Source organism: Crinia signifera, chromosome 5 (genome assembly GCF_055691185.1).
Source record: "Crinia signifera chromosome 5, ASM5569118v1, whole genome shotgun sequence".
Classification (NCBI taxonomy): domain Eukaryota; kingdom Metazoa; phylum Chordata; class Amphibia; order Anura; family Myobatrachidae; genus Crinia; species Crinia signifera.
Window position 1 is genome coordinate 306,810,144 of NC_139221.1, and position 14,171 is coordinate 306,824,314.

Genomic DNA, 14,171 nt, shown 5'->3' on the forward strand with positions numbered 1-14,171 from the left:
CCCCGCCGGTTGCAGCGGGCAAGGCTGCTTATCTCCCATTCAAGTAACATCTATTCCTCACGGACGTCAACTCACATATCTATGCGGACTATGGTAAAAATAACAAACTAGAATGTTTGCATGCCATTTGGAAACTTACGAGGTCCTTAAAGGCACAGGAACTATACATAATTAAAGCTGCTAAAAAGTCATTTATTCTCTGGTTGGAGATATTTTGAACTGGTTCAATAAATTTGATGGATAAAGAGCCATTTATTTCAAAGGAGATTGTGTGATTCAATTATATGATTGCGAGCCAACATAATTGATGGATTGTGTTTGTACTGCTGGAGATCAATTGTTTTTATAGTTATCTTTTTATATGTATGGTTATAGGTGTAATTAATACATTTTTTGTTTATTACAAATTGATAGATCAACTTTTTGCCAAGATACTTGCTAACAGACTCAACCCTATTCTCCCTTCCCTCATCCACCCTGACCAAGTAGGTTTTGTCCCAACGCGGCAAGCCCTAGACAACACCAGACGAACAGTAAATTTAATCCACCACGCTAATATTCTTAAGCTCCCCTTTTTATTGCTGGCTTTAGATGCAGAAAAAGCCTTTGACCGGGTTTCCTGGCCTTTTCTGACTCACACCTTGCGCAAGTTTGGTTTCCAAGGACAATTCTTGCAGGGCATTCAAGCCCTTTACTATAACCCCTCCACGATAGTCTCAGCGGGAGGTATAACCTCAGAATCATTCAGTATAACAAACGGGACCAGACAGGGCTGCCCACTGTCACCACTCATTTTTGCTTTAGTCATCGAGCCTCTAGCCAGTCGGATCAGATCCAACCCAGACATTTCAGGCATCTCTGTTGGTAATTCCCAATACAAACTCTCCCTCTTCTCTGACGATGACCTCCTAACCGTAACCAACCCCCTCATATCCCTCCCTAACCTTTTTCAAGAACTCCCCCTTTACGGCCACTTCTCAGGTTATAAAATTAACCATGATAAATCTGAGGCGCTCACCATCCACATCCCTAAACCTACTTTAGACCATCTTCAACTTAACTTCCCCTTTACATGGCGAAGAGACTCCATAAAATATCTGGGTATCCACCTGACAAAAACCTATGCTGGACTATACAAATCCAATTACCCTCCTCTCTTTCGGGCCATTGAACAGGACCTCACTCGCCGGCGTAAACTTTTTATCTCCTGGATAGGCCGCATAAATGTCATAAAAATGTCCGTACTCCCCAAAATACTTTATCTTTTCCAGACCTTTCCCATCGCCGTTCCGAGGGGAGTCCTCACCTCCTTACAAGCCTCCTATTGTAAATTTGTCTGGAATTCTAGAAAACCCCGTATTCGCCGAGAGATCCTATCCAAGAACCCATCCACGGGCGGCTTGGGTCTCCCTATGCTCTCCAAATACAACCACGCATCCAGGCTCAGTCAAATGGTCGCATGGCACTCTCCCCGGAATGTAAAAAGATGGGTTGATTTGGAATCTGATCTCGCTGATGTGCTCTCTATCTCCCACCTTCCCTGGGTCCCACGCCAACACAGACCAGCATCAGCTCTATCTGTGCCCACAATATCCCTTACCCTCAACACCTGGGACTTGCTTGTCACCAAGCTCTCTCTCTATACTTATCCCTCTCCACAGACCCCTCTTTGGCAGCACCCCGCGTTCCCCCCCCCAGAAAATCCTTGCATATGGCCTCCACTTGGTCCGCAGCAGGCATAACTCGCTTTAGACATGTTCACGACAAGAATGTATTGCTCTCCTTTGCTGAGCACCAGGAGAAACACCACCTTCCTCACTCCCTTTTCTACCAGTTCCTCCAAATCCGGAGCTTTGTTACCTCCTCTATCTCAGAGTCTAGCCCTCTCAGAAACCCCGCACCTATGGAAAGTCTATGCTCCCACAGACCTCTGGATAAAGGTATCATATCGCATTTATATCACTCTATTCTCACTTTGGATAGCCCCTCCTTAGAAGTTAGAACCCCATAAAATTGCTTGGGAAACAGACCTTGGGACCTCTCTGGGAGAGGATACATGGGATTTGATTCGTCTGACTATCTCTAAGTGTTCCATTAGCGTAGCTATTAAGGAAACCTCATACAAAATCTACACTAGGTGGTACCTCGTCCCTACTCGCCTACACACTATGTACCCCTCGGTCCCCAACTCATGCTGGCGACTATGCGGTTGCGAAGGATCTTTCTTCCACACTTGGTGGACCTGTCCACGTATTAGGCCATTTTGGGTCATGGTCCAGTCTGTCATAAACTCAGCTCTACCAGATTGCCCCCCCTAAACCCGTCCACAATGCTCCTGTGCGCCCCAGTCGATCAAGTACCCACTCCTTCTAACAAAGTGATTCTCCACATCACCTGTGCTGCTAAACTCCAGGTCGCTAAGGCTTGGAAAAATCCTGCTCCCCCATCCTATCAAGAATTACTAAATCGAATCTGGTATGTCTCCAAAATGGAATATATAACTAGCCTCCAAAATAACACAGTGGAGAGGTACCACAAAGTATGGGAACCATGGTATGCTTCAAGAAGCCTCCCTCTCCCTGGACTTGCTTGAGACTGACTGTATGTTCGCCTTCCACTGTACATCTAGCTCCCCCCTATCTTGACCTTCCTCGCTTCCCTTAGGATCATTTTAAATCCATACAACCCAACCCTTACATCATATCCTCACCCCCTGCACCTCCCAATACTCCCCCTCCCTTCCTCCCCGCAAAACCCATCTGTCACCTTATATTTGTTCTCCTTCCTCTTTCTTTATCCTCCCTTTTTATTTTACTCCATGTACAAATCTTCCTGGGGTTGTACTCTTTGGACATCTTGTAACAATGGAGGTTATTCTGATCGTAGCGGCCAAACCTGCGTACGTTCGCTATTAACGTACGCTATCCATACGCGGCCGTTGGGGTTAAGTCCACCCACAACTCAGCCGCATACGTACGGCCAGAAACAACGTCAAAGGGGAGTGGCGTACAATTGAGCGTACGCCAATGTACACGGACGGGCCAGCCCTTACACTCCGACAACTGTCGTACAATTGAGCGTACGCCACCGTTTACGGACGTCTCTCGTCCGTCTTCCCACCGACTTCTTGCGGCTATCTGAGCGTACGCCAGCTTGCACGGACGGGTCCCTATTGTTTTCAATAGAAAACTCAGCTTATGTCACCGCTCGTGAGAGTGAGCGTACGTCCGTGTACGCTGACATACCCTTCACATATATGGACCTGCAAATCTTGCCTTTCAACTATAATTATGAAAATTAATTAATTGATTGAATTAATTAATGTGCAAAATAGTGGGCATGGGCTTAAAACATTGCTGAAACATCCTTTGTAGGTGTTAGATGTGGTTTATGTTATTGCATCATAAATACAAAACCTATGTTTGTATTAGAGTGAACACGTTGACACATGTCGACTTGTGTAGATTGAGTGTGCTACTGTGTAAAGTCTATGAAAGCACGTAGTGAATGTGTATAACTGTTTAACAAATACCTACCTTAGCATATACAAGCAGGTCTTAAAAAAGATTCTTACCTTAAATTAAACAAACCTTTAAGTATAGAAAGATAAGCTTCCAATGTGTTTGAGTGCTGTGTGTGGCTTGCAGGCATGGCCGCCGAGAGGGGGGGGGGGAGGGTACATTTTACCTGGGCCCGGGCCTATCAGGGGGCCCGGGGCCCGAGAACACATAAAAAACATTTTTTTTTTTTATCTCCAAGTGGTGCGGGTTCCTTGTAGCGGGAGTCGGGACTTGGAGCGTGGGCGGCGGTACATCAAAGGAGAGGCCGCGGTGAGCGGGGGGCTTCTTACTATCACACACTGCACTGTGTGTAGTGTGTTGTGCAGGCAGCGGCATTCCACCGCTGCGGTGCTTCCGTGCAGAGAGACTCTCGCGAGATGATGTCATCATCTCGCAGGTCTCCTGCCTGGATCTGCAGACTGCAGCAGCTGGGACCGGATGCTGCAGCCTGCTTGTGGGAGAGAGTCTGACAACAACAGGAAGGGGAAGGTGCAGTGTGGAGCCGGAGGAGCTCAGAGGCTGAGCTCACTGAACAAGTGCTGAGTCTGACACACTGACACAGAAAACACCCGGTGCACCCAGTCTAAAAACAAGTAGTAAGTACACTTGTCTCCTCTCCTCTGCCTGGCTTAATTTCTATGATGTATTTGTATATATATATATAAATATATATATATATATATATATATCCAAAGTATAAAGCAGCACTCACAATATTCCTGGAGACGCTTGCTGGGGTGCCAGATGAGCCCAGGCTTCACAGAGGGGATCCTAAGTGTGCCAATCCATATCCATACAGGGAAATAGTATCCACAGAGCGCACTCACCAGACTTCAGAAAAGAGAGTTCTTCATGTTGAATTTTAAGAGGATGAATTAAAGTTTGGAAGTTTGGAAGTTTTAAACTCTCTTTTCTGAAGTCTGGTGAGTGCGCTCTGTGGATACTATTTCCCTGTATGGATATATATATATATATATATATATATATATATAATCTCTCTCTATATATATATATATATATATATATATATATATATATATATATATATATATATATATAGTCCAATGCGTCCCTGTGGTTCCCCGCAGGGTCACTGAACACTCTCCAAAGGAAAATAAATCCAATTTCTCAGTCGAAGAATAGATAAATAATCAATTGGTGATTTTAATTCAATAAAGTAAATACATCCTGCTCCGACGTTTCGGTCATAACCTGACCTTTTTCAAGGAGCTTTCAGAGGATGCATCAAGGAAACAACAACGCGGTGCCTCAGCCCAGGAGCGGGAGAACAGCTGTTCTCCCGCTCCTGGGCTGAGGCACCGCGTTGTTGTTTCCTTGATGCATCCTCTGAAAGCTCCTTGAAAAAGGTCAGGTTATGACCGAAACGTCGGAGCAGGATGTATTTACTTTATTGAATTAAAATCACCAATTGATTATTTATCTATTCTTCGACTGAGAAATTGGATTTATTTTCCTTTGGAGAGTGTTCAGTGACCCTGCGGGGAACCACAGGGACGCATTGGACTATGTATGAGGATATATGAGTAATGGCATATATACCTCTTTCTGAACACCCCAGTGTTGTCTTCTTTAAAGTGAGAGTGCGGTCTATATGGACATATATATATATATATATATATATATATAGATTATATATATATATATATATATATATATATAGATTATATATATATATATTGATTATATATATATATAGATATATAATCTATATATATATATAATCTATATATATATATATAATCTATATATATATATATTATATAATATATATATATATATATACACACATCTCTGTGGCATATGTATAATGGGCATCTCTGTGTGGCATATGTATAATAACTGTTACGGAGCGGGGCATATGTATAATGGCATCACGGTGTGGGGCATATGTATAATGGGCATCACGGTGGGGCATATGTATAATGAGCATCACGGTGTGGGGCATATGTATAATGGGCATCACGGTGTGGGGCATATGTATAATGGGCATCACGGTGTGGGGCATATGTATAATGGACATCACGGTGTGTGGCATATGTATAATGGGCATCACGGTGTGGGGCATATGTATAATGGGCATCACAGTGTGGGGCATATGTATAATGGGCATCACGGTGTGGGGCATATGTATAATGGGCATCACGGTGTGGGGAATATGTATAATGGGCATCACGGTGTGGGGCATATGTATAATGGGCATCACGGTGTGGGGCATATGTATAATGGGCATCACGGTGTGGGGCATATGTATAATGGGCATCACGGTGTGGGGCATATGTATAATGGGCATCACGGTGTTGGGAATATGTATAATGGGCATCACGGTGTGGGGCATATGTATAATGGGCATCACGGTGTGGGGCATATGTATAATGGGCATCACGGTGTGGGGCATATGTATAATGAGCATCACGGTGTGGGGCATATGTATAATGGGCATCACGGTGTGGGGCATATGTATAATGGGCATCACGGTGTGGGGCATATGTATAATGGACATCACGGTGTGCGGCATATGTATAATGGACATCACGGTGTGTGGCATATGTATAATGGGCATCACGGTGTGGGGCATATGTATAATGGGCATCACGGTGTGGGGCATATGTATAATGGACATCACGGTGTGGGGCATATGTATAATGGGCATCACGGTGTGGGGCATATGTATAATGGTCATCACGGTGTGGGGCATATGTATAATGGACATCACGGTGTGGGGCATATGTATAATGGGCATCACGGTGTGGGGCATATGTATAATGGGCATCACGGTGTGGGGCATATGTATAATGGGCATCACGGTGTGTGGCATATGTATAATGGGCATCACGGTGTGGGGCATATGTATAATGGGCATCACGGTGTGGGGCATATGTATAATGGGCATCACGGTGTGGGGCATATGTATAATGGACATCACGGTGTGTGGCATATGTATAATGGGCATCACGGTGTGGGGCATATGTATAATGGGCATCACGGTGTGGGGCATATGTATAATGGGCATCACGGTGTGGGGCATATGTATAATGGTCATCACGGTGTGGGGAATATGTATAATGGACATCACGGTGTGGGGCATATGTATAATGGGCATCACGGTGTGGGGCATATGTATAATGGGCATCACGGTGTGGGGCATATGTATAATGGACATCACGGTGTGGGGCATATGTATAATGGGCATCACGGTGTGGGGCATATGTATAATGGGCATCACGGTGTGGGGCATATGTATAATGGACATCACGGTGTGGGGCATATGTATAATGGGCATCACGGTGTGGGGCATATGTATAATGGGCTAGACTGTGTGGGGCATATGTATAACGGGCATCTCTGTGAGTGGCATATGTATAACGGGCATCTCTGTGAGTGGCAAATGTATAACGGGCATCTCTGTGAGTGGCATATGTATAATAAGCGTTACAGTGTGGGGCATATGTATAATAAGCGTTACAGTGTGGGGCATATGTATAATAAGCGTTACAGTGTGGGGCATATGTATAATAAGTGTGACAAAGTGAGGAATTATGTTTTTCTTTTTTTTCTCTCTCCTTTTTTTAATGTAATGCCCGCCCCTTTTGTAGCTCCTCCCACATCTCCTCCGCCCACTTTCTGCCCCCGCCCACAGTTCCTGAACCTATTTTCCTACAAAAATAGCACTGCTGTTTCACCCCCCCCCCCCCCCCCTTCCCCCATGGGGGCCCTGGGAAGTTGTTGTACCGGGGCCCAGGATTTCTCTTGGCAGCCCTGCTTGCAGGTAGTGAAATCATGGTTTTGACTTAATAGACTGCAGCATTGGTTATTACATTCAGGTGTATGTGTTTGAGTAGTAATCAGCGTAAATTAGCAAACCCAGGCGCACGCTGGCATGCGGTATCTGTAGGGGTGGTCTGAGGTGGCGGTTGGCGGCCGCCTGTTTTGTGTCCGAAATGAACGGTGCTTTAGTCGATCGTGCGGTAGTAGCACCGCTCATTTTTGGTGCACACTCCCGTGTACGCCCATGTTTACGCCCATTTTCCCTCATTATTTCGGCCGCTCCCCTCAACACGCCCCTATGCCGCCCCCAATGCCCGTACTCTCGCGTACAGGTTTTTTCGCACGGAGAGACCCGTCCGTAAGCGTTGTGGAGTGTTCGCGCCTGCGCATTAGCGAATGTACGCATGCGCAGATCATGAAAAACCCCGGAACGTACGCGTACGGCCCGGCCGCACCAACCAGAATAAGGCCCAATATCCCCATAGACCCGCCTGTTTGTTTGTTGCTCTTGTGATCTTTGTATTTGATTTTGTATTGTTTCTCAACACTTCCAATAAAAATTTATGACCGAAAAAAAAAATTCATAGATCAACACAGTGCGCTCTCTCTTATTTTTGTTTAGTGATGTGAGAATAGGTGAGAAGATGTATTACAGCTGAAAGAGTGCAAGAGTTGGAATTCAGAGAGGGGAGAAAGAGTGTGTAAAAATGAGGTTTGAGATGTTTGGCTGAGGAGAAGGTGAGCAAAGAGGTGGCTTCAGCAGTCAATGTGGTGGTAGACAATAACAGATCTAACAGAGGGCCTGTTTCAGAGGTGGACACGGCAGCATGGTCCTTTTGAAATGCCAACTGTCCACAACTGTTATCTGTCCATGTGCGCACAAAAGCGCACCATCGATCAGATATCAGCCACACCATCGGACACTAGAGCAACCCAAATGTCCAATGGTGTCAGCGGAACTGGTCACAATGGCACCCCCGCTGACTACAGCCACTGGCCTCCAGTTCTCTCTTCATTCTTGCCTCCAGAACATGCCACCACTAGCGGTGTCACAAAATACTGCTGAAGAATGGAATTTCTGAATAATAAAGAAAAGGCTTTTGTTTGTTTAAAAAGGATTTTTGTGTCTATCCCAGGAATCCATAATGTCCGACAAGAGTGACCTGAAAGCTGAGCTAGAAAGGAAAAAACAACGGCTGGCACAGATACGAGAAGAGAAGAAACGGAAGGAGGAGGAGAGGAAGAAGAAGGAGGTTTGTGAGGTTGGGATTCATTATGATAGCTATGTGTTTGTCTGTGCTATACTACAGGTGGAGAGGGGGTGGTGACAGCCTCCGTTTCTGGAAACGGAGGCGTGTCTCTGATGTTGTAAGGGAGGGACCTCCGTCAGAGGATGGAGATCTCCTGGCCTCTTGGTAGATCCTGCTGGGTCACTCAGACAGCCGATGGGGTCAGATATGATCCGATATTGGGGTAAATTGACTGAGATGAAGTTCTATTGAAGATGGGATGTGGCCCTTAGCAACCAATCAGATTCTATCTTTTAACTTCTAGAAATTGCTAAATAGATAAGAAGTAGCATCTAGAGGCAGTTAGACCTTTTGGGGCCCTAAGCAGGATATCGGTTTGGGGTCCCCTGCCTCAATTGCATGCAATATTAATATGCATTTTAGGCAGGGAATAGTGGGAAGCAGGGTGGTAGGGAAGGGATAGTTAGATGTTGGGCGATATGGAGGGGATAGTGAGATGAATGGTGGTAGGGAGGGGAGAGAGTTGCAAGGCAGTAGGGAGGGAAGAGAGACGCAGGGTGGTAGAGAGGGGAGAGAGATGCAGGGTGGTAGGGAAGGAAGAGAGACGCAGGGCGGTAGAGAGGGGAGAGAGATGCAGGGAGGTAGGGAAGGAAGAGAGACGCAGGGCGGTAGAGAGGGGAGAGAGATGCAGGGTGGTAGGGAGGGAAGAGAAAGAAATGCAGTAGGGAGGGGAGAAAGAAAGGCGCAGGACGGGGATAAAGAGATGCGGGGAGGTAGGGTGGAAATAGAGAGATGCAGAGCTGTAGGGAGGGGATATAGAGACGCAGGGAGGTAGGGAGGGGATAGAGAGATGTGGGGCAGTAGAATGGGGAGAGAGACGCTGGGTGGTAGGGAGGGTATATAGAGACACGTCGCGCTAGAGAGGGGATAGAGAGACATGGGGCAGTAGGATGGGGAGAGAGAGAGATGCAGGGTGGTAGGGAGGGTATAGGGAGACTTCGAGTTGTAGGAGTGGGATAGAGAGACATGGGGCTGTAGGTAGGGGGGAGAGAGATGCAGGGTGGTAGGGAGGGTATAGGGAGACGTGGGGCAGTAAGGAGGGGATAGAGAGATGCAGGGCGGTAGGGATGGGATAGAGATGTAGGGCGGTAGGCAGAGGATAGAGAGATGCGGGACAGTAGGATGGGGATACTGGTGGAGATTCTCTAAGAATCTCCGCCCCCCTTCGCCACCCATCGCATTTATAATTATCGCATCTTCTATGTTCTAACATATGCGATAATTATAGCAAAGGACAGCTCTTGCGTTAAGAGCTGTCCTTTGCGGTGAGAGTCGCCGGGTCCCAGCAGGTCCCGGCGTCTCCCCCCTCCCTCCCACACCCGGCGCTGCTGCTGTTGCGCCGGGCTCTCCTCCTCCCTGCACCCGGAAGAGGATCAGTGCAGGGAGGAGGTCACGGGTGAGGGGGTGATGCGGGGTGGGGGCGATGCGGGGCGGGGGCGATGCGGGGCGGCAGGGGGTCGGCGCGGGGCGGCAGAGGGTTGCGGTAGAAGCCCATTGGCTTCTATGGGGCATCGCCAGGTAACCCGGCGGGGGATGCTTACAGCATCCCAAAATGCGGTAAAAACCCCGATAACGGGGTTTTTAACGCATTTCTAGCTTAGAGAATCTCCCCCACTGAGAGATGCAGGGTGGTAGAGGGAAAGGGGATTGAGAGATGCAAGGATCGGGTGGGAGAGGGAAAGGAGAGGGAAAGGAGGCACAGATGCCAAGCAGCAGTAAAGGAGGGGTGGGAGGGGGGCACCTGGTCGGGAGAGGCGGGGGAAGAATCTGATTGGTTGCTACAGGCAACATCCCATCTTCAACAGAACTCCCATCCGTTTGAGTTCGAGGATTCAGCTTGAATCACTGAAGCATACCGGAGGATTGATGCCTCCTGCTGCATTACCACATTAGTGCTATCGCTGCTGCTTACATGTAAGCAACTCCTTCCACAGTTAAATCAGGCCCATTGTTCCGGCAACTTCCCCTGGTACTCCAGCCTCTTTGCAAGATAAAGCAGTTCCCAGTAGGAGCTGGGGACTTCTGCTTCAGCAGGGTGGGTGTAATCTGGTAGTAGGTAGCAGTTGCTTTTTCGTTCTCAACATACATAATAATAGTTACCATGACAACTGCCGGATATTAAGTTTGCTTTACGTGGAGGAAAAGGATTACAGATTATTATGTTATATTGGTAAAACTGCAGTTAATATCTGCACACACACACACACTATATATATATATATAGTACGCCCCCTGGTCTCTTTATAAGATCATGACATTCTCTGTATCTCCACTGTCCTTGCAATGCACAACACTCCGGTCCCTTTTGCGGGACTTTGTTTTATTTAGGCAGAACAGCAGCAGAAGACAGAACCAATCCACGAGGACACCGACCTTGACCGCAAAAGACGAGAGACGGAAGCGTTACTGCAGAGCATTGGGATCTCCCCGGAGCCACCTTTAGGTATTGTAATATTTATTCTAGTTGTGCTCTGGAAACAATAGGTACAAATCTACATAATGGCATTATCATTTCCCTATTGTTCCACCACCACAAAGCTAGCTTATTTCTCCAGCAGACAGTATCTACAGTATACCTACTGAGGGGGTGTGGCCTTGTGGGATGTGCCGCGATCACTGACCACACCCCATTTTCATCACTGTGGTTGAATGCCTGGCTCTCTGTGAACTCTCTTAATTAGGTGACACAAGCATTAGGTTGAGGATGGGAAGGTCTTCATAAATAGGTCGACATGAGTTTTTCTCGTTTTTTTGGCCCGAACTTCGCCATAATTCGACGTGGACACCATATCAGTGTACCGTGTCCCCTCGCATGGCTCACTGTGCTCAGCACACTATTATATTCTCCCTCCACTCACTGGTGGATGGTAGGGTATGAAATACCGCCTGTCGACACAAGTCGTCTTAAAAAAACGTGAAAAACTCATGTCCTATAAAACTCACCTATATAAAATAGTTGTAACAATTAATAAACCTGCACCCTGTCAGTATTATGGGATTCCTTTTATTTTCATTATTTAGTTCCGACACCCGTGTCTCCCTCTTCGAAATCAGTGGGCACTCCCAGTGAGGCCGGCAGCCAGGATTCAGTCGACGGCACAATGGGGCGGTGAGTTGTGTATCTTATACCCATGCATGTGATTGTACCGCACTTATAGTGGATGTGCTAGTTTCTGCTACACAGCACGGAACCACCAATGACCATCCACTACATGCTGTATGTGTAACGCATCAACATTCCGTACACTGCGCATTTCATGCATTAGATCACAGGTTCTTAAACTCGGTCCTCAGGACCCCACACAGTGCATGTTTTGCAGGTCTCCTCACAGAATCACAAGTGAAATAATTAGCTCCACCTGTGGATCTTTTAAAATGTGTCAGTGAGTAATAATTGCACCTGGGCACCTGCTGGGTGACCTGGAAAACGTGAACTGTGTGGGGTCCTGAGGACCGAGTTTGAGAACCCCTGCATTAGATCAATGTCTCAAGGCACAAGAAACTAAAAAAATTGAACGCAGGACCATTATCTATAGTCCTAATAGTTTTATGCATAGCCCCAAACGCCGTTCTTCAAAAAGGGAGTGGCTTATTATAGAGATGGGAGGGCTTTACCAATTGGCCCAAATTGATTACATTGGCCTATCACTGTGATAGCACATCTTAAGCTGGCCATACATCTACAGATTGATTGTCAGGTCTGGCTGGTTGGAACAAAAACCTGGTAATATCTGAATGGCAGGTTGCCAGTTTTCCAGCATTTCGAGGGAAAAAGGTCAACTGTCATTGGGATGACGATATACTCATGTAGGGCCGGATTCTGAGTTGGCCACTGGCTTGAGGCCCCCATACACTTCGCGATTTGGCCCCGATTTCACCCGATTCTGCTGGATTGGGCCGAGAAATCGGGTGAAATTGGCCAAATTGCGTAGGATATGACATCTGATCTGATCCTGGTCTTGTGCGCATCGGATCAGATCCGGATGTCTGACGGTCTGCACATAGGATAAATCATGTGCAGCTGTCTGGTGGAGTGGCAGGAGCAGGCTGTGAGTGGGGACCGGTCCGGGGAGCAGCAGGAGCAGGCTGGGAGTGGGGACTGGTCCTGGGAAGCGGCACGAGATGAAGCGGCAGACAGGGAGCGGGGACCGCAGCGGGAGAATAGAAAGAAATCCTATTCAAAAGACTGGGCGGCCGCTGATTGGCTGGGAACTCAGCCGATTAGCGGCCGCCCAGTCTTTTGAATAGGATTTCTTTCTATTCACCCACCGCACTCCCGGTCTCTGCTCTGCATCTGCGGTCCCTGCTCCCTGCCTGCCGCTTCATCCTGTCCCCCTTCCCTGGACCGGTCCTCACTCCCAGCCTTCTCCTGCCACTCCCAGGACCGGTCCCCACTCCCAGCCTGCTCCTGCCGCTCCCCGGACCGGTCCCCACTCCCAGCCTGCTCCTGCCCCCCCTCGGACCGGTCCCCGCTCCCACGGACCGCTAGCTCTCCTGCAGCTCCCCGGATTTTAACATGTGATAAATCGCATCCGATTTATCACATGTAAAAAATGGCACATCAAGTGCCAAATCTTATCAAGCTCCCCCGGGGAGCTGCCGGGGAAGCTCAGGGGAAATCGGAGCTGACTTGTCCTTAGGACAAGTCGCCTTAGTGTATGGGGGCCTTTAGATCTTGACTTGAAGCCTGACAACAAGCAGGTAGTGTGGCATACATAATAAGGGACGTTACTATACTAGGTCTACAAGATGATTAGATAAGAGATCTGAGAAGGTGATTAGGGGAGTGTGGGGGTATATAGCTTCATAATGGCACCCACATCTTTGCTGTGCAGTGGCACAATTTATGCCTCGTCATTGAGGAGAGATCATAATAATCTGATTTTATATAATGCTATCAAGCTCACGGACCGCCCACTGTGGATCTGGGAGGGCGATCTACTGGGATGCAGTCAAAATCCCGACGGTCAAAATCCCGACGGTCAAAATACCGACAGCAATTGACAGAAAGTCAAAATCCCGACATGGTCAAAATCCCGACATTTAAAATCCCGACATGGTCAAAATACCGACAAGGTCAAAATACCGACATTTAAAATCCCGACAAGTTCAAAATACCGACACATAGAATGTAGACAGGTGAAAAAGTCAACATGACTTTCGGGCGACAGGTCGCGAGGTCGACATGGGTTTTTCACTGTTTCTTGACCCGACATGTGCCGACAGGCGGTATTTCATGCCCTACCATCCACTAGGGCGTGGTGGGAGAATAAAATAGTGTGCCGAGCGTAGCGAGGCACCGTGCCCGAAGCATTGCGAGCGCAGCGAGCTATGCGAGGGGCTGCGGTTGACTTCCAACTGTGTCCATGTCGACTGTGTCGACATTCAGGTAAAAAAACTGTGAAAAGCCCATATCGACCTCGCGAGCTGTCGCCCGAAAGTCATGTTGACTTTTTCACCTGTCTACATTCTATGTGTCGGTATTTTGAACTTGTCGGGATTTTAAATGTCGGTA

The 14,171-nt window shown here is 47.5% G+C and overlaps 1 protein-coding gene across 5 annotated transcripts in view; it reads left to right on the forward strand.

The window, feature by feature from the left end:
* Positions 1-14,171, forward strand: part of DYNC1I1 (dynein cytoplasmic 1 intermediate chain 1) — a 261,497-nt gene that overhangs the window by 15,754 nt on the left and 231,572 nt on the right. For 3 of the 5 annotated variants that reach the window (XM_083189469.1, XM_083189465.1, XM_083189467.1), the window contains exons 3-5: positions 8,483-8,608; positions 10,985-11,099; positions 11,678-11,765. In XM_083189469.1, coding sequence (XP_083045595.1) covers positions 8,483-8,608; positions 10,985-11,099; positions 11,678-11,765 — 329 coding nt within the window. The remainder of the gene's footprint in view (positions 1-8,482; positions 8,609-10,984; positions 11,100-11,677; positions 11,766-14,171) is intronic. The other 2 variants (XM_083189466.1, XM_083189468.1) reach the window with 1 other exon arrangement.